Raw genomic sequence first — 22,224 nt, forward strand, 5'->3', positions numbered from 1 at the left:
TGAACAACTTTACCAGGAATTTCATCAGGGCCAGTACTGGATTTGTTTCTGAGTGAGGAGACAATAGTTTTTAGATTGTTTTCAATACAGGGCTTGGCAACATTGAAGGCTTTCTTGATATCCACAAAGCACATTCAAAATTCTCTGTTGTGTTCCTAGTATTTTTCAATCAGCCAATTTAAGACTGAAAACCAGAGCTATTGTGCATATATCTTAAGGAATCCATATTGTTTCTCTGTCAGCATTGCTTCTATCACAGATTTAATTTTTCTAGAAATTGCTTGTTCCTACAATTCAATGTCAATGCAATCTCTCTGTAGTAGGAGAACTACTTTCTTGAACAATGATGTAATGATAACTGATTTCAATTCTTTTGGAATTTTCTTGGCCTTCCATATTTTATAGAAATTCCAACTTTTAAAAATAGTAATGAGTGCAGTTCTGCTGAAAGTCAGCTGTGAGATAGAGGAAAATATCAGGAGAGGTGTACCACTTGCATATTACATCTGTGTGTGGGGTGAATTATATGTTATATAGGAAGGCTATAAATAGTTCCAGGAACAGGTATACTACATCTAAACAGAAATGGCAAGAAATTATCATCTAATGCTCAGCCAAGAAAAGTGTGAAGTGTTAGTTATCAAAAGCTATGTGGGGTGAATAGGGTCTTATTTAGATAAAAGATGAATATTTGAAGAAGACAGAAATGTTCAAGTACATGTGTATTTGGGAAGGATGATTTCACAGATGGGCTACCACAATGGAGAGCTCTCTTTCTCACATTCCACCTCATGAATCCTGCAAACCTTTTTTTCATTAGGTATGGAATCATGACTATTTAGTTTATATATCTTTAAGGCTCTAATTCATGTGAAAGTTACTCTAAAATCTAACCAAGTAAGATCTCACATACTACACCATTAGGGGTAAAGCGACTTTAATACTTCTTATTGCCAACTGTACTCAACTTGCAACTCATTTCATAATGTGAAGATTTGATTGTAGAACTAACTGTCCAACTCGGTTGAAATCCGATTGTATCCTTAATTTCAAAAGTAGGGCATATACCTGGTTACTTGATAACCCATTTTACTCATCTGATGAATTCCTTTGAACAATCTTCATCACATTTGAGAATTTATGCCTATATCTTGGGTAATACATTGAAGACATTTAATATGGCGGTACCATTTACCAAAATGAATACATTACAGGGTGCAGCAACATAATTACCATTTTTCAAAATTCAATAAAACCCATTTTATGAAACAATCTTTTATTATTTTTTTAAAATTAAAGTCTTGTTTTACATAGTTTGGAAAATCAATTTAGGTAGGTGAAGTCTCCCATTGTCCATGCACAATAAGCCAATTTCTGGCATTTGTCATGAACCTTACCAGCATGGCAGCTGGTATGTTGGCAATTTCTGCCTGGATGTTTGTCCTTCAGGTCTTGTAGGGTCCTTGGACGGTTGATATAAATGAGGATTTCAAAAAAACGCACAAAAAAAAATTGCAAGAGGCCAAATTGGAAGAGTGGGCTGGCCACTCCAAATCGCCCCTTATTGAGATGAGGCACTTCGTGGTGTGTTCCCTAAATACAGCCATTGATGCCTTTGAAGTGTGAGCAGTTGCTCCGTCTTATTGGAACCAAATGTCCCCTGAGTCCAGTTCATCAAGTCATGGAAAAACACATGTTAACGTACCGGTCTGAATTCACTGTCACTCTGACCTCATTTTCTTCAAAAAACCATGGACCAACAACACCACTGAGGTAATTGCACACCACACTGTGACTTTAGGTGAATGCAAAAGCATTTGATGAAATTCCCTGGGATTGGTGTCTGCCCAGTAGTGCATGTTCTGTTTGTTCACTTATCCACTCACATGAAAATGGACTTAGTCACTGGACAACACAATTGCATCCTCAGGAACGTTTTCGAGAAGAGCCTCACATGCATTCCTACGAGAATTGAAGCCATGTTTGGAAAATTCCTGCATGATCGTCAACTTGTAAGGATGGTAATGGGGGTCATCGTGAAGAATTCGCCTCAATGAATGATCAGAAAGTCCAAGGGCTGATGCATGTTTGCGCGCAGAACGCTGCGGGGATCTGCAAGATGGTGGCTCTCACTACCTCAATGTTCTTAGGTGATCTGATGTGCCGATGGACTCCATTTCTTCGTCTTGTCGCACTTGCTGTTTGTCTGAATGTAGTGACCTATGTAACAATTAATATCTGGTCCGGCACACGGCTCAACAGGGCTATATTGAAGCGATTTCAGAAGACCTGCTGGGTTGCAATCACTGAACATCCATTGGAAAAGTACGCCTTGACGGCAAATGCACACTCCTCACTGTTCCAATACATGATGGCGACTGACTGGGGTGGGGAAAAACTTAAGAACCCTGGCAGTTGAATGAGACCACTCTTACCTAGCTATGACCTCTACAGCCTGGTTGGTGCACATTTCAAAAAAGTTATCTTGTCGCATCCTGTATAATATTATAATTATTAGATGTTGACAGAAGCATAGGATCCATGCTGGAAGATGCCAGACCAAGCAACGAAATTACTTACTATGGAACAATGGAGTACTTATCAAATGTATGAGTCATCTCCCTAACTTACTCCATTCTGATACCTACCTATGGAAGGGGAAGTGAGATGAGAACTAAATCTCAAGAGGCAGTGATGAGAATTACTTGCTGCATGATATGATATACACTCCAACCCATTTCATTGAAGGCATGGTGTGAGAGGTAAACAAAGGAAACTTACTCCCTTTTGCTAACATCTTCATACTTCCCCATCCTTGCTGGCTACTTTCATCCCAGCTCCAGTCGTGCATAATTTTCTGTCCCTGAAATTTTCTATATTCCTTGTCTTAGGAGCCTCTTTGACCACATAGAGCCTTGTCTTTTCCATTGATCTCTTCGTATCAAACTACATACTCTTCTCTCATACGCGTGTTGGCGATTCAAGTATTCTTCATTCTTGCAACATTATCAAACCAGCGCATCACACTTAAAGTTCACCCTTGCTTATTACCAATATAATCAATCCACATTATTTTATGACCCACCCATTTCTCACACTCTCTCTCTCCTATTTTCACCACAAATGCTCAAGTATCTCACCTCTTCCCTATTGATTTATCCTGCCATACCCAAATCCCTCACCCATACAATAACATGGAGAGGCTCTTTCTTTACTTCATTTTTACCAATTTCCAAATACTGTCACAGAAATATCAGCATGAACTTCAGAATCAGGGATTTTGAAAAATGTTTGTCAAGCTGATTGTTACCTTAAAATTCACTTAAGTTATTAAGATATATACTACCATAGAAATTACTGACAGGTTGCTGAAAGAATATCCAAACAGGATAATATAGTTGTTCTATTTCCTATGGTATTTCACCCCATCTCATGCCATGACTATCTCCAATGACACTGCCTTCTTTACAATGCAGGTGAATACTGTGCAAAAAGGTCTTAATCATGAACCACAAGAGCTTGAACTTACTGTGGATTATATGAGATAGGTAGCAGCGAAAGTTAGCAATGCCTTTAAAAATATCAGACTAATTTCGGGCATAATACTTAGCTAGTCTTCCGATGGCTACTGAGAGAAAGGAAGGTAGCAGAGAAAGAAATCTATTCATACATATTGGATTCGGATACAAAAATATTATAAATATGCAGATTCAACCATGGTAATGCAAGATGCATATAGGAAATTCTTCTAAGAGTATTAAATTTTCACAATATCACATTAAGAGGAAGAAACTTGGATGGTTAAAATCTCTTTCTAAATTTCTCATACCTTCATGATTGAAATCCTACATGCACTCTTGAATAATTTTAAATAGGTTTGTTATAATTCTTTGCTAGCTACTTTCATTATTATTTTATTAATGTCAATGAATTCATGGTAATAAAAAAATTAAGGTAACTAATTAGAAGAATTCGCTCCCTCTTGTGACCGGGCATGAAAGGAGAGTTAGCAGTCAAAGGAGCTGAAATGGGACCAATTTGGCCTGTATTTTTCATAGGGACCCAAAGATTCATCAAGTGGCCTTGGCTATTTCTCTTCCTGTATGCTAAGACTGCTTAATTATGACAAGTAGATGAGAACTTAATTTTAAAGCCACAAAAATATAACAACTTCCCAAAATTTCAATGAAGCTAATAATGATGCATTTCACCCAAGTAAAGTTCATATGTAATTCAATGTGATACGCACACTTTTAATGGTTGACATTTTGAAGTTTACAGTTTTGCAAACTAAACAGTTGCCCAAGAAATATGATATATATAAAATTTTACCCATGACAAGAGTTACAAATGGAAACCAGAAACAAAAGAGCTCTTTTCTTTAAATGTTTTTTGTATGAATGAAGCATCAGTACTCTTACTTATTCTAGAACAACAATGAACAACATGTTCATTTCCACTGTCAGCCAAAGGATAGGTTGGGATTTCTGAGTGCCTACAAGTGCCCCTGAGGGTCAACCATTACCATTGGTTTTGTAGCTGCGGCAGAGAGAGACTTCCACCATCACACTACATCCAATTTCACTTTATTCCTAATATTGAAACTGCATCAACTCACAATTATGCTGGGTATTGGGGCAACTCTACATGCAAGCAGACAATCAAATAATAATCTGTTTAAAACTATCTGAAAAATGGAATTTAGAGTGACGATGTCAGGTCAAGAGAAAAAATAAGAACTAAAGAAATGATAATGTTCAAAAATGTATTAAATGCTTTAAACAACACACTTTGATTATGTACAATGTATATAAACATATTCAGACATTTTTACAACTTATTAACATTACATATACAATATTTGTAGAAATATGAAATTAGATAGCCTTTGAATTTTGTAGGATAACCTAAGCAAAAGATTCATGAATTAGGATATCTTTCCCTTTGCAGAGAATAGAGGATAAAACATTCGGGGAAATTGTGATCAGTTCCCTTAACTTTAATATGTCAAATCAGTAGATACTTAACGAATGACCAAAATAGTCATAAAAACTTTCTTTATAACCAGAATGGAGGATAGTTAACATAATTTGGGGAAGGTACGCACCATTACCTGGATTCAATAATAAAACTATTCACTAAAAAGTGTTACTATGAAAATCCAATGATGATATTATTCTTGATATGTTACTACTATACTTTTTTGCCATTAAATTCATCAATCAATATTCAACATAAATAAAAAACAATTAATCAAAATCATCAATATATTTTTTCATATAAATTGAGATTAAGAGCCAAATCCACATTTCATCATTAATAGTTTTGAAAACCTGCATTTTATGAAATAAACAAGCACTTGAAACAAATTCATTAGGATATATATTTATATATAATGCCATGCAAGGAATTAGGCACATTATATATGCAATAATATGAGCGTGTATCACAAAATAAATATTTCCATACATAACTCCCACTTTCCCACAGAGATGGGAAGTTTTCTCCGTAAACTATACTGTACTGTACATCTTGTCAATTCTCAAGCCTGGCAATCTTTAAAAAAAAAACTTAATTTTCAAGAAAAGATTTCATTAATTTTGTCATGAGTATTGAAAAGTAATAACAAAAGCATTCTTAAACTCTATTGTCACTACCATTTGAGATAAACTAGATATTTGATAATTTTGCAAAGATAGCTATTTCAAAAGTTTTTTGAGATGTTTAAATTAAGATAGCCAGAATGTGTGTCACCGATGGCATCATGCAAATGGCAAAAAAACCTACGATATTCTTCCCCTTCTAAAGGCAAATGCTGGATACACAGAATGCAGATTGGCATTATTTCCTTGGATACATTATAAAATCTCCAACACAAAGCATTCACCACTGAATCAATAGAGACTATTGTGAAGCATATGGGACACTAATGTAAATAAAAAATTCAGTAGCTGCTGATTACACAACATTTTCATGTACCATACATACAAAATTTATTGACACACAATTCCCCCATAAAATGCTACTAACAATATGCATATTGCCTTTATTCAAAAAGGTTGAGTAATGGGAACTGTATTTAATAATAAGCTTAATGTAATATGTGTTTTTGTGTGCGAAAAAGTGGGATTAATGTTGAATAGACTACCTCAAAGCAGTGAAAAAAAAATTAAGTTTAATCTGAGGTGTACAGAAATTTCAAATGACCGATGAAATAAATTACTTATGCATTTAAAATAACATTACTAGGTTATGTTTACTTAGCAAGTTGAAGCAACTCAAAAATGTTACAACACAAGGTACACAATGAGGGAAAAATTTGAAATTTCATTTTCACTCAAAGGTTAAGTCCCATAAATTAGGCTAACTGAAAAATCCAAAGGCTGTAAAATAAATATTAAAATTAAATATCATATTTATAGCACAAAAATAGTTTTTCATCATCTTGTAGTTGAAATACATGTCATTATTTGCTTTTTGAGTATTTCTATGAGAAAAAAGTCAAACCAGGAATAAATGAAAGATTTGGATAGCACGAATGATGTCACATTAGAAATTCAAAGTTTTAAACAATTATACGAGCCAACACAGTCATCCATAGATGAAGAGCTTGTAATTTGCATGGAATTTATATTCTGCACCAATTACATCATACAGCTTTCATGCTAACTGATGAAGCAAAGCCGAGTACATTTATACCCTATATGCTTATTTAAAACAGTATCATTTATATCCAAAATCTTTCATGTGACATCATATAAGTTGCTATGAATGGTAATCATGAAAAAAAACATTACCAATCTGAGTTGCACAGTGGGTGAATCAATTTTGATGATTGGATTCTCAGTTTCTGATAGTTTCAAGAAACTGGGTAGGTACAGTGTAACCACACAAAAATGAATATAAAGACATTTCATAGCATGATAGTCTGAACAATTGATTAACTCCATAATTTTCATCCAGAAAAATTTGGCTATTGTAATTTTCACGTACCTGATATTGTGGGACTTTTGCAGTCACATTGCAATTGAAATATTGTATAAAATACTCTTGTTCATTTGCAATTACATTGATCTTTTGCTGTTGGAAGAACGAATTTACAACTGTTCCTGCTTTAAACACACCAGGTTTTCAGGCCTTGGGATTATTGGAAATAATTGCTTGGATTTCAAAATTGACATTGAATAACTATCAATCTTTCGATATTGAGCCAATTTGGATCCTGCACAGTTTTAAGTCTGGTGGAAGGAAGTTGATGAATGCATGTGTTACAATCCTGCAGATATCATGTTGAATTTCAAGAAGAGAGCAAAGTATTTTGCACAAATAGGCCTTGAAGTTATAGACACGGAGCTGGCAGGGTATCAGTGAATGATGATAAAAATTAATGAACCTTTTTCGACTGCAATCAATCGAAAGAACAAGCCACTCTTTTTGAGTCAATTCGGGGTTTATTGTCTAATTGATAATGACAAATGTTGAAGTTAGGTGTTTTCATAGCTTTATTTTTCCTCTTCAGAGTACTTTAAAGATTATGTCGGTAGTTATCAACCACTAAACTGATTTCTTGGAGTGAATTAATTACACATTATATTTAATATAAAATAATATTGTGAATATTAATACGGTCCAATTACTTCCTAACAAGAGATGCTCATATTGTTTTCATTTATGCCATGGCATTCAGTGAACAACATTTCTTATTTAAGAATAATCATTTGTCAGGTACATACACGTAATGAGAAAAAAAATGTTTCAGAATACATCCTCAGGATTAAAACATCTTTGCTTTGTCAGAGAGATGCTTTCATCAAAATTATTTTCTTCACACCAAAAAGCATTAAACGGCAATACATTGTTGTGCACTCATAACTTCATGTATTTGGGACACTAACAGTGTTTTACCAGAGTCAAACTCATCACAAAGCAAAACTATAAATAAACAGACAAAAGTTATTAAATATGTGCACAACAGCTCTCATCAGAAATGTCTTGACTTACTGGGACTGTTTCCTTTCCATAGAGACAATTTAGCAATGATACCATAATTCTAATTTGGCTGCCATGGAAAATTCACTCAAACTTAAATACAAAATTAGAAACAGGATGACTAACACTGATAACAAAGGTAAGAGTCTAGAACGCGCATTTGCTTATTTGAAATTCACTTGAAATTGTTTTCACTACAGGCTATTATCAGGAAAATATGTTTGATGACACATATGATTTCCTTTAGAAAATAATGACAGCTTTGAAGATTTAATATTCCCTTCTCCCCAAGTTAATGAGAATTTAATAGAGAAAGCACTTTTTTTTTGGGTACCATGAGGTTTCATTTTATAGAGGTTACACTGTACTGTCCTCTTCATACATTGTAAATTCAATTCGATAGTGGATACATTAGCACTGTGTGAGAAGTGATCTCTTCAACAAACATCAGATTACTATTTAGAAACATAATTGTTGGGCATAATAACATCATCACGTTCGATTGGCATATAAACCAAACTTGCAGGGGTGACTGAACAAAAAAAACTTGATGCTGCATACTCCTTAAAATTCAGTCCCAGATTCTTCAAGCTTAATGACATGTCACCTTTTCGCAAACAATCTTCCAAATTGGATACATTGATGACGTTACAGCTTGGAAACAAAAGTGATCTCTCCCATGACAGTGGCTCGAAGCCTAGCAAATGATGAAATACTCATAGAGGAACTCTGATCCGATCACACAGCAATGCACACGAGTTCCTTTGCTTCTTTCCTTACAGAGAGACAGCGGCAGAAAACAGTCAGTGCCATCACAAACCACATGCTCAATTCTTTTCTTATAGAAGTGAAAAAAACACACTTTTTGGACTGTCACTGCTTCAACTGAGGTTTCAGCTCCCCTGAAAAAGACACAAAATGAATTGATTATAGGTGAGACAATAGCTTAATATAGTTAGTTTTCACAAGGGAATATATTTAATTCAATGGGCATGAAAAATTTATCCCTGGGATTAGTTTTCCACGCATCCTGTCCATGGGATATGTGATGGGATGTGAGGGCACGATGAGTTGCTACCAATGCAAACATGCATTCAATTAGTATTACTATTTCATCATATAAGACAATGTAATGGGACAAAATTTAAAGAATGTAGAATTTATTTTTCAGCTATAACAACAGTAATCTCTCATGATTTCTTCATTTCAATTAGTAAGGAATGTGTAAACACTGGCACAGTTGAACACCTATTATATTGAGTAAAAATTACAATTCCAAGGAAAGAAGACTTCCATCACTGATACTAGGAGACTAATTTTCATTTATCAGCAAATGTCTTTATGCCATTTAAGTTTAGAAGATATTCAGGAGGTACTCTTTGAGCTTAATTTAACTGCCTATCTCATTTAATGGGTCCTTCATGCAAATGTGTAATAACATATCCATACATAATCTAAGTTCTCTCAAAGAGCAAAATCACAAAATATTTCTTGGAATGTAATTCACAGTGAATACACACATGGATAAAGCAATGAATACATTAATTTCTTCTTTTTGCTTCTCTTTTTAACTTCAAAAGGAACTGGAGTTAACAGAGCAGTAGCTCGTAATGACAGTGGTGAAAATTCACACTCTAAAATCAACTGTCAGGAATGACTTCCTGGACTTAGTAACTTGGAAACAGAAAACAAGGATAATTATGACCACAGGTCAAATGCCTTGGTCATAATTACCAAAAAACTCTAGTCAATTTAAAAATCATGCATACAAATACAGAAATGTATTTGGAAGATAATTGAGACCAAAAATTTGCAGGGTTTCATTATAATGGCAAATGAAGTAACAAAAAACTTCACATTTCCGCAGAATAGGATTTTTTATCGCTGAAAAGTTTCTCTACACTGTGGTAATAAAATTACAAATCTGTGAAAACAGAAAGTTATTTGTTACTTCCTTTTCATAGCAGTTCTACATGCCCAAAATCAATTCCTGATCACACCACACAGATTGGCTGCATTCATGCCTTTGAGTTTTATTTAGATCATTTCTTTGTAAATAAATGAAAAGACTAACTTTGTAGTTCCACACGAACAATTTATTCACACGACCCTTTGTGACGTGTGGAACTACAAAGTTAGTCTTTTCATTTATTTATAATGAATCAGTTCCATAAAGTTACGCCAGAAACCATCAATCATTTCTTTGCACTGTTTTTATTTAATATTTATTTATTTATCCAGAAACAGAAAAAGCAACATTTTGGACATTAATCAACATCAGATTATTAACTGAACAACAACAACATGGACAATCACAAATACATAAGTCCTAGGTAAAACGAAATACCCCCAAGTGAGATATGAACCTGTAACCTCTGGGATAATAGATGGGGTCCAGGGCTGGTTGATACAGTCTTCTACATGAACAACCTAGCTAACACTCTCTTGCAAATCTTCTCCAAAACTAATCTGGAGTTGTGCAATATTTATCAATGGATTTAAATTATCATTCAAATAATAACTGATTCTACAGCATCGTCTTGAGACTTTTAAGTGTGCCAGAATAGATAGGGTATATTGAAGGGAGGATTTAAGTTAAAATTGGGGTTTCAGAAACTGCCTTTACAGGGCATTCAATCACAACTTGATATCACCACACATTGGGAGGAACTATGGATAATCACTAAAACTCAACGACATAACATGAGCAAATCATACATATTTCAATATAGCAGAATCGTTGAATTGAATTGGCAGAAATTTGTGCGAAAACATAAGCAACTATAATGTAATATAAACAACAAATCAAACCCAACTCACTTTCCATTTGGAAACGCCTCCTTGCATCTTCTCGTTCCACTGCGTCGAAATACCAGAGTGTAATGGCATATCTGTCAAACAAAAATATTAATGATTAATGGAAACATATTTCCCAGGCAAAATGAAAATCTATTGTGCATGAATAAAATAAAATGTATCTCAGTGAAAGCAGAGGTAATTCAGAGTTCTATGTGTAACTGGAATTAATTCACAAAAAAATACTCGGTTTGAGCCATTGTGATCATGGTTCTCTAATGATGACAAGCTAGTCATTGAGTTGTCCCAGCCAGCTAAAATTTAATTAAAATGCATAAGGAGCATATGAATCCTAGGGTAATCCAGTAAAACTTTTCAGTCAGTCCTACGCAATAGGGTAATAGCAGACTAGAATTATAGTTCATGTGCTCAAAAACAGTTTTTGTAGATGCTTACATTTAAAACCAATCTTCAAAAAGATCAGGTGGACAGGTAGGGGAAAATATGTCATCTGTCATGGTATGCGACAGAGGGTTCTGCACCTTTACCTACCACAGTACAGGTTTTGTTACACAGAAAATCACATTGGTTGAGTTCAGCTGGGGGAGACCGAAGAAATCATCATAACTTGGCCAACACCCATAAGGCTATTGTGACTACCTTTTAATAGCAATCAAATAAACTTCTGTTCCTAAAAGGTGTCAAACATATAGCATGACTCTTCTAAAATCTTAAAAAAGGGACATTTTTAAGACTTAGCTTATCAAATGAACTGGCAGGGAATGAAACACTACATTATCTGAAATTTTAAAGTTGAACTAAATAATACAATTATTATCAAGGAAAACACCAAAAACAATGCAACATACTCCTGTCATGCACACTCCAGGTATTCTCATGTTTTCTAGCTCACATGAAAATGCATAGTTTTAAATTTTTGTAATAGGTACTAAGTAGGAATCAAGGAAAACAACAAACCTTCGGTTACAACATTAGAAATTTCCATTCTCTTCTAGAGACTTCCTATCTGCAACCTTGCTCAGGGTTTTTAACACCCACAAAAGAAAGAAGAGTGCTTAGAAAATGTTTACATTTTCAGTACTTATCATCTTGACCGTGGGAATGCTGATTTCCTTGAATAAATGCATGTATATATTCACCATACAAGAGAGAGTACGACAGGCATTCAAAGTTAGATACCAACCTAGTTTTATATGCTGGCTGGACTTCATGGGGATTTCGTCGATCGGACCAAAAAAATAGTATTCTATCAAAGACGGGTTCAATGTCAGCCACTTGATCACTCCATCCCTCTGGGAATATCCTCAGGAGTCCACCATTCTGCTTGACATCCCAGTCCTCATTGAGGTAATAAATAGCCGTGACACATCGACCATCACGATTGGGATTATCCACATGCTTCACATAATGGGTTCCATGGCCAGGGTAGCAGGCCACCATTGCCTGAAAACAACCAAAGATCATACTATCAGCGCAATGCAAGCATATTGGATCCTCTCCTGTGTGATAACCAGAGCTATTTGATGGTTGTACGTCAATCCAACGTCCTTTACATAAACTACCAAATACAATTTCTAAATGTTTTATAGGACTTATAGAACTTTAAAATTTGATAAATTCTATCATATATTAATGGAAACAATAAATTATGTTAAGACCCTATTCCCCTATTCCTTGAGGCTACATTAAATTTACAAGGCTTCTAGAAACATTAAACAAAATTTTTACAGCTAAATCTCTTACATATTAAGATTTTATATGCTATGGGTGGTAGTAGACAATAAATGTTACAATTCATTTATAGTCATTAGAAACCTCTATCAGTGCGCTAACTATGAACAGTAATGAATATGCTTGTATGCTTCAACATGGGATCTAGGTTTAAGCAACTGTTTGGGTATGAACTGTGCTCAAACTTCTCTGAAATTCCTTTAAAGTCTCGGATAAATTTCTAATCGGTTTCATTGCAGGCTTCCTATTTAAGTTCTTAAATGTAAAGTAATTTTAACTCATCACAATTCCCTTCATACAATGGATTAGTTAATTATTACACTTCAAGTGCTCTCTCTTATAAGATACACAATACTTGTAGCAAAGGAAATGAATTTTAGAAGAAGTAATTCAAATTTTCCAACCAATGTTAGCAGGTATAAATGCTCTACATTTTAATCCCATACTGAAGTCAAGGTCCTATGCAAACTAGTACAGGAGAACTATTAAATGCAGGTACAACAATTCAACCAATATAAAGGGATAAGAGCACATGACTAAGGATAATTCTTATGGTCCAATGTTAGAAAAATCTCCACTTCTTCTCGAGATGATCAAGCTTGTATAATTAATGAATTTCGAGACAGTTAATGGTAAATTAACAGCTTATTAATGTCGTCACATTGAATGCCAATGTATTGGAATAATAGTGAATGGCAATGAATATGGGTCAAAAAATACAAATCAGATCGAAAGTACTATTTAAAAAATCCCGGATTAAATCTGAATGATTGATTTTTAAGAAAGTCAAGACATGGTCAACTCAAAAGCGTTAGCACTGTTTCCGTCAAAATTTGCGAGAGAATTGGGCGGTGTCTGGGAAATCAGCCATATGTATCATAGATACTTAAAGAGTGAAGGCGCTTGGTGACGCTCAGGCATTCCGCGAGAACGGTTCTTTTTCGAACTAGAACTACTACTGAACCTTACGAATATTCAAATTTAAAAAATCCAAATTTGTGTCAAACTTCAAGGGCAAATTTTGGAAAACACTACACGAATGGTATAGAAAAATGTCAGCTACTGGTGAAAATACAAGTTGGAACTTCAGTTGGATTCTGTGACTTATAAGTTAAACGTTATTCTACGAAAAAAAAGAAGTTAGAACTGCCTCACGGTATAACCAAAACAACTTCTGCGTCTTTACAGTACTATGCGGAATAAATAAACTGAAGGTTTTGATTATACCGAAGCCAGGAATGAGGTCCGTAGCACCCAAATAGGGATTCATTAGATGAGTAGGTGTTTTTAAAGACATTCCCTAACTCCGCCGCTAGGAACTGTGAAGAAGAGGAAGTAAAAAATATGCAAGCACGGAATAGAGGGTCGCAACTAAGGAAAAACTAGCGAAAATACTATGCGAGACTGTTCATGAGGCTACAATTTTTGCAACCACATCGTCGATATAGATCTGGGTCCACAGTATCGAGCATGACGCGAAACCAACACGAGGGCAAGAAGCAATGGCGGGAGTGCTCCCCGATGACGTCACTTCCCATATCGATCCATAATCCAAGATGGCGTAAGCGTGTGGCTCGGCCATGCCAGTCCGTGCATTCGCATATGCGACCGGCACGGATTAAACCATTCAACCATCACACCTCGCCTTGTTTTACTGAACGCCACCCATGAGAACAGTTTGGTTCTCAATCATTTCCAAACACTGCAATTTCTAAGAAGTCCTTTCCGGGCATGAATAAATATCATATTATTGTATTAATGCCTCAATCTGGCCCTACCATCCATTTACACCTTCCAACCCTTGCAGACCTTATGAACGTCTAATGCCTCCGTACTTTTTCTATACGTCATATTTTTTAGCCTCCGAATGTTTCACACTTCCAAGAACCTCATTATGCGCATGAAATCACCTTTTTCCGTAGTCCTTAACATCAAGCCGATGCGTATAAGTCATAGGTAAATCGTTTCGGTTAATTCTTCACATACCATTGACTTATTTTATAGTGATTCATTTCTTTCACTTCAAATCCACATTCATACCAATTCAATTCATTCCCTATCCCACGCCACTCACTACATGAGTCCCTCATATAAACCATTGCAACCAAATCCAAAAAGCGTTAAGGCTTCGCTTGATCAACCGACGACGTGCCCCTTCCTGTGTAGAACATGCGCACGCTGACACTCATTTCCGATTATTCGTCTTACCGAAACTCTCCAATATGTAATTCCCAGATCATACATATCAACTTCATTTAGCATGAAATCCATTCATCGCCTCAGCAAAATATCACGCTTCCAAAAGTATCTCCCAATATTGCAAAAGGTACTCTCCTTGCAAGAAAAAAGTGTCGAACAAAGGACGGAATTTAGAGGATCATTGCCGTTAAACGCTAATTTAAGCGTAAAACCTTCGGCATCGCTCGTGAACAGCATAAGTCTCCGATGACGACTTAATATTGCGCAAAATCAATGGATTACTAAGGTGTCCTCTACATATATATTACAATATTCTAAGAGTTTCCCTGATTTGTCTAGTTTTCCATGGTATTTTGCAGGTTTTACTAAAACAATGCCCTCGGAAAACTGTCAACGGTGAGGGAAGGATCGCTGAAGTCGTATTAGGATAGTCGTATATTAATGTATAATTAGTAAGCAGAAAACCTAAAATTCACCCACAAACGCAAAATGATTTTTAGGCAACTTGAGGGCACACAGAAATGTTTGCTATTTAGCAAAAGGAACTGAGTAACCTAAAAAAATCAAATACTAGAGCAGAGAAGTACTTCATATCATCGCTATCGTCTTAATTCTTAGCCACACAGAGGATTTCATTGAGGTCTTTTATTATTCAGATCAGTGCCGCATAAGAAAATATTCCAAAATCACGACTTTTCCGGATTGCCAGCAAAAATATCAGAAGTTTTCAAATGACAAATACTCCCTTAGTTTTCAAGGCTGACGAATTATCTCGGCGATACTTGAAGAAGCATGGAGAACTTCACCGAAAGGAAAGAACGCGAAACTTCAGTGTTTTGTTTCAAATGCACTGAACTTCGAGGAGAGGAAAAAATATGACACAACAGACCTGACGAAATTGAAAGGAATTGGTCAATGAAAAATGGAGATTCGGCGAAGGACCTGAGGATAAATTTACTCGGAAGACACACCTATACAGTAGCACAAATCACGTTTTAAACACCAAAACCTCAATTTACAAACTCAGACGGAAATTTAAATGAAGTCAACGTGCCATAGTGGTACCGCCACTGCAATGCAGACTCTAAGCAGAAGATAGAGAAATGCATCATTATAGCATATCGATATGTTGTTTCATGGTTAAGACGCAATATACGCAACTAGGATTCCGGGCACACCACAGCAAGAGAGTGACATACGGAAATCGTCTCCGGATTCTCTCATTTGAATCCTTTGAAGAGGAATAAAAAAACCTTCACGTGCTCCAATGCCTTGAGGATCGATATGCAAATGATAGTATACTACTGCCTGTCTGTATTCAATGCTTCAGCTCAAAAGAGTTGGGCAAAAACAGAAAAAAATTCCGATATGCATCCCCGAAACTATTTTCTGCTCATTGAGAAAATGGACGACAGCAAAAAATTTATTTCTTGCTTTTATTCAATCTAAGGGGCAAGAGATAAATAAACTTTCCACAGAAAGACTCAATGAGTGGGGCTGTTAATATATAATAACAACCATTTTACACGGCACTCTAATCGATGTCGAACTTAATCGCACCAAAGGCATTCGCCCGGACGTCACACCTCATTTCCTTCCCTGAAAATTTTCAATTTTAAATCAATATTACCATCTGCAATGTAGATCCCGGCGTATGTAGGAAAGAAGAAACGGGCGTACGTAGGAAAATGGCTTCTACTGTTTGGTACCATATATTTTCTGTTTGACGCACAAAATCAAGGCGCTTTCTGCGTGACGATAGACTTATCACAATTTGTTATTTTAGTACCCTGCAAACCACCGCTAGGGTGTGTGGCAAAATGTGTATACACATCATACTAATTTTGACCCGAATACCTTCACCCATACCGAGGTCGGAGAGTGTTATTCTGATCCCTTATCGTTGGCGGAAAAAAATGACACCTTAAATCTATCTGTTCCACCCCTAATCTCTCTAATTTTATTGACATGATCTCTTATACTGCAGTACGATGGGGGTAATTATACACTTTGAACATCACTGCTATAGGGACGTCCTTCTCCTTTATGCAAGAGATTTATATAATCTGTAATTTAACATTCGCCCCGGCCTAGCTGCTCTAATTTTTTGGATACGCCACTAAGCTCATCATAACAACGTTTTACAAATCTAGCTCCTCTACGCGGCACGCAATCCAATTCGGCAATTAATACAACTTCGTGAGGATCTCATATACTAGCAGCATATTCTAATTGAGGCCTAAACAGCGAAAGATAACATTTCTCTTTAACCTAATCGCCAACATTTCCCTAATACTCCTCTAATAAATCCTAATTTTCTGTTAGCTTGTCCACATATTCCCCGTATGTGTTTCACCCAAGAGAGGTCGTGAATGAGGGTAACGCATAGGTGATAATCCACGCGGGTGTCCTTAGTTTAGTACGCAAGGCCATTGAAGAGAGAGGATGAGAGGGACTGTGTCATTTCCTCACTGGATGCGGGGGTTCAGGAGGAATCTTCCGCAAGGAACATGTTTTAAGCATTGTTTATGAAGGAGGAATTTCAATTGGCTTTTATTTTTATTACTATCATTTTATTAATAATTTAATTATTAATGCATGCTATTTTAACATTTAATAAACCAAGGAAAGACAAATGCTCCGAAATGAAATTCGCTTCGGAATTATTTAAATATTTATCAGTCTTTTCAGATACTTAAAAAATATTTGTTTCATTTCATTGTACACGTTGAAGTATGAATTTAGATTCCAATAAAATAAAATAAGCTGTCATTCACGACAGTGTGTTTTTTAGGCAAAAAACGCGCAATTGAAGTGATACAGTATACGCGCATAATCGTAGTGAAAAGAGCTTCCGACAAACCTATATTATTTTTTTCAATTTTCGTAGACAAAGGTGTCAATTTGATGCATTAATGTTCAAATTCCGTGGTTACGAAATATGAGGCAAAGGGTTGGGGTGTTTTCCTCACGGAACATTACAAAGGGGAGGGGTAAACAAACCGTAAGTGGCCTTACGAAGCTTAAGGGCGGTCCCTTACGGAGTACTACCGCAACGGGCACCAACGATTCCTTAGCGCGTGACGTATTACGAAGACAATGCGAATTCAACGGCCTGCCGTCCGCCGTCTTCAGACGCGACTACTCCCCTTGACTGCGGAATGCGTATTCCTTGCCCTGGGCCTCTTCTTCCAACCTGTAAGCCCTTCCAATTTAACCGCAACCTGCACGTGCGCCCTCGAAGTTATCAAAGCAACTTGTGGGATGATCTCGAACCTATTTAACGGGCACTTTTATCGTATGTCACGCGATGGACAGCGTATGTTTAAACCAACCAGTGGGTAATTATCAATTTGCGATATGAAAGCGAACATAACCCCATACCTGGTGATTGCAAGACCTGTGTCGAAAAATCCACTATCACAATCCTCGCGAATGGACAAGCAATGAACCGGCGATAGCAATAACGTGATAGAAAGAAAATGTAGCCGGAAATTGTAAAAAACAATCCCAATTATCGACTATTTTCACTCATAGATTTGGTCCGTTACAATTCATCAGTTAATTTTCCTATTTTTCACGTATTCGAGGGATCTACCTCTGTTAATCAATCATTTCTCATTTCCATCAAAAGCGGTCTTCATAAGCCTTAAGTGTCTCAAACTGTGAGCGATTAATACATACCTCCGTCTTTCAAGTGACTTTTCTAGCGTATTATTTATTATAATTCTTTTCACTATACCCAGAACATCGTTATTTAATCAATCCGTAATCCGATTTGGCCACCAACATTACCCACAATCGCCATTTTCCAACGGCATCCAATCGTTTGTCTTCCACTTCTGTCATTGATCCTGCCTCGAAATAACCAAATCCAATTTTATGGCCGAAACATAATTACAACCTATCAAGTCTTTGGATATTTCTTTTAAAAACTTTCCAGAGGAACATTAGAAATAATTCTGTTACCACGGACCGACAACACAGGTCATCCCCAAGACTGGTTATGCTACAACGCATGAAATTCACACATCAGGATGGCAGATAGTATGGGGCAGGATCAGTTTTTGCAGTTTCCCAGGAAGACCTGGTCTCCAGGACTTATAAAGCCTGCGTTTACATAACGAGTCTAAACCAGGGAGGGACCCTACGGTCCGTATCCTAACGATCTACCCCCTGAGTTACTACGCAACGAATCCTGTAACATATACGTCCTTGTCGTACAAATCCCACGTTTCAATAATTTATTGGGAGCAGCTGTTCAAACTATCTCCTGTTGCCAACCAACCTCTATATTTCAAACCTCATTTCCATCACTTGCTTCTCGTAATACATCCTCGACCTTCCTCTTCAACTCTTCCCTTCTACGGATCCTTCCACCGACGACCTTCAAAAGACTATTATGCCTAAGAGTGTGACCCTTTTTTTGCGTCTTCCATAGATTTCTCTTCCCAAACCGCTCTTCGAAGGACGACTTCTTTAGGACATCCGCTTCGTCTACCCCTTTGTTCCATTTGTTTTTTTTCTGAATGAGGATTGGTTTTTCAAATTGTTTAACATTTCGTAACTTTATCGTCTTGTTTAACGGGAGGCTTGACCTGCCTGTCCAATCAACACAGCTAGGAGCTAATTTTGCTGTGAAGCGTACCCAGCCGCAAAAAGATCCGATCTTCGGAAGGAGAGCCTTTTCGTCTTTGGCGCTGGGTTTGTCGAAAAAAAATTAAGGAAAAGGCGACGATCGGGCGATCGAGGAAGGGGACTCCCCGCCTCGAATTCACTGCCGTCCCCCAAATAGTGTCCGTTATGTGTGCCATAAATTCACGAGGCAAACGAGGAGAGTGCTGGCTAAAAAGCGAGCAAGTCGGACCTACGATCAGTAGCTTCGAGAAAACGAAAGCTGCCTCGCGGAGTAAAGAGTGCTAATACTGTTAAATCCAATATAATAACGCTAAAAAACATGTAAACACATACTAAAAATGACAGTAAACGCACTGGCGCAATTGATTGATGTTTAAAATTATCACAGGTCATTATTCCGAAAATTGGGTGGTTACAAATGTTACATATGTAATCCCGCTATTGCCAACCAATCTCTTCATTTTTCGGGTAGTTTTCTTGTACTGATTCCTCCATGATCCTCATGTACTTATTCCTGTTATTAATCCTTGGCCTTCCTCCGTTATACATGCAAAACCATAAACACAGTAATCAACCCGAAGGTCGGTGGTAGTTGATGGTGAGGGCTTTGTACTGGGTGAACCCACCCAGGACTAAGCCCTATTCGGAGTGTGAAATTCACATATCAGGCTGGGGGAAGGGGGGGGGGTAGTGGCTTTCCCTGTGCTGGTATTGGTTTCCCAGGAATTTCTGGTACCCGAAAAATCAAATAGCGGAGGTGGAGCCGAGGGTGCCCGGAGAATCTTTCCCGGGAATCAAAACCGGGCCCTCCAATCAGTAGTCCAACGTATGTGTGTACTATATGGGTGTGTATATATATACATATATATATATGTATATATATATATGTATATATATGTATGTATATATATATATGTATATATATATATATATATATATATATATATATATATATATATATGTGTGTATATATAGGGAAGGAAGTATGAAGAGTTGAAAAGAATAAACTCGGAAGGGAAACCAATAGGACGAAAGAAACGCGGTTGAAGATGCAGAAAGAGGATATGGAACGTTTACAAAGGAATGACAGAATTGGTGCGCTTAACAGGAAGGTTGAAAACACTGCCACGAAGGTAAGATCTGTGATAACAAAGGTAAGTCAGGAAATATTTTAGTTAAATGAAGGAAAATTCAAGAGAGATGGAAGGAATACATAGGGCAACTGTATTGTTAAGACATTAGGCAAGGAATCTTAAACATAGAAAAGGCATTAATGGAGATGAAATCAAATCAGGCCGTGGGGGTGGACAACAATCCTGCGGAACTACTCAAAGGTTTCGGAAATGCGGGTGGAAGAGTCTACAGGGCCTAACGCGGCAAGAGCAAACTTGTGTTTCGAGGGTGGTTTAGTGTGCGGAAACATGGTCACTAAAGCAGGATGATTGGCGTAGAATGGAGGTTTTTGAATGTGTGTGGAGAAGGATGGCAAAGGTGAATTAGGCAGAAACAATAAAAAACGAGGAAGTGACGAGAGGATCGTTGGGAGAAACCAAAAGGAGGCATGAAAGATGTATGCACAGCGTTTTCATTGGTAATGGGATGTTGAAACTGTGATAGATGGAAGAATGTTAGGCAAACGTGGAAGGGGTAGAAATAGAATAGGCATATTGGACGGAATGAAGGGAGGAAGGAAGTATGCAGAATTGAAGGTCTCATTGTAGCGTTGGATGTTGGGTAGTGTTTTGTTAAGAGAGGCAGGGCTATTGTCGCTGTACCGCTTGCTGGTTTGTGTCCATCCAAAACCTACCTTACCGGTAGATTGCCCATAATAATATCGCTCCCTTGTATAGCTGCTCCGAGACTTGTGTAGTGGTTTCTGCAAGGAGGAAGTCTTACTTGTCCTTCTGCCTACTTGCATCCCCGCTTTTTCACATTCACTGTTTACCATACATCGCTGAAGATTTTACTGCATACTCGAAGAAACCAGAACTCGACTAATACGCATTGAAATTATCCATAGTTGTGATGAAAAATTCTATCGTCAAATCTAAATGCTTTTTTTTCATTCTACCAATGGAAAAGGGTGCTCATTTGATAATAACTATAGAGACATAAATAACTTGGGAGGGGTAGGCATTTTATGTTATGCGGGATTTCACGAAAGTGGGAGAGGTAAAAAAAACCGAAAATATACTTAACGTAATATAACAATGACTCCAAGGCGGATTGGAATTGAAAGAATTATGGTTCATCATATGGTACCCATAAGATGGTGATCACGAATGGTCTACCTGTAAGGCGTGGCACGGTATGAGAACACGGGGTTGCATCCCTCTCTGCGCCCACAGCCTCCTCCGCCGCCGTCTCGCGGACGCGCTCCTTCCTGTAGCTATGACTACACCCACTCATCAAGCCCAAAATGGCGGAGATGACGTCACTCGCACTTGGTCGAGACGAGTCACGGTGATTCTTCGGAGAACACGCCCTCCGACTCTTTTTTGAAAGTGAAAAATAATGGAAACGATACACTTGAGAATCGCGTGAAAAGTGCGCTTGGCGAGCAGACGTGAGTGAAAGCGGGGGAGGATTAACTCATGACTGTGGGGACTCTTCGACCTTGGGACATTTCCGCGAGTCACGGCGTGCCCTTGAGATCTTGACTCCGCAGAACGGTCACCGGAACGATTACCCCCCCTTCGTTATCAGTGGATGGTTTATCGAAGAGTACGATCGTACTGTAATAATTAACGATTCAACACACAATGATCCATCACTGACGAGACCCCATTTGCAAGTTCGTTTTTTCGGCAACCTACTTTTGTTAAGCGTTATTCCATTCGAAAAACAAAA

The 22,224-nt window shown here is 37.2% G+C and overlaps 1 protein-coding gene across 1 annotated transcript in view; it reads right to left on the reverse strand.

Moving 5' to 3' along the window:
- Positions 1-4,748: 4,748 nt before the first annotated feature.
- Positions 4,749-22,224, reverse strand: part of Hph (HIF prolyl hydroxylase) — an 87,775-nt gene continuing 70,299 nt past the window's right edge. The window contains exons 2-4 of the mRNA XM_071591208.1: positions 11,990-12,249; positions 10,810-10,880; positions 4,749-8,891 (exon numbers count right to left, since the gene is read on the reverse strand). Coding sequence (XP_071447309.1) covers positions 8,863-8,891; positions 10,810-10,880; positions 11,990-12,249 — 360 coding nt within the window. The 3' untranslated portion in view covers positions 4,749-8,862. The remainder of the gene's footprint in view (positions 8,892-10,809; positions 10,881-11,989; positions 12,250-22,224) is intronic.

The sequence above is a fragment of the Hetaerina americana genome, unplaced genomic scaffold (assembly GCF_022747635.1).
Source record: "Hetaerina americana unplaced genomic scaffold, ioHetAmer1.1.p SCAF_44, whole genome shotgun sequence".
NCBI lineage: Eukaryota > Metazoa > Arthropoda > Insecta > Odonata > Calopterygidae > Hetaerina > Hetaerina americana.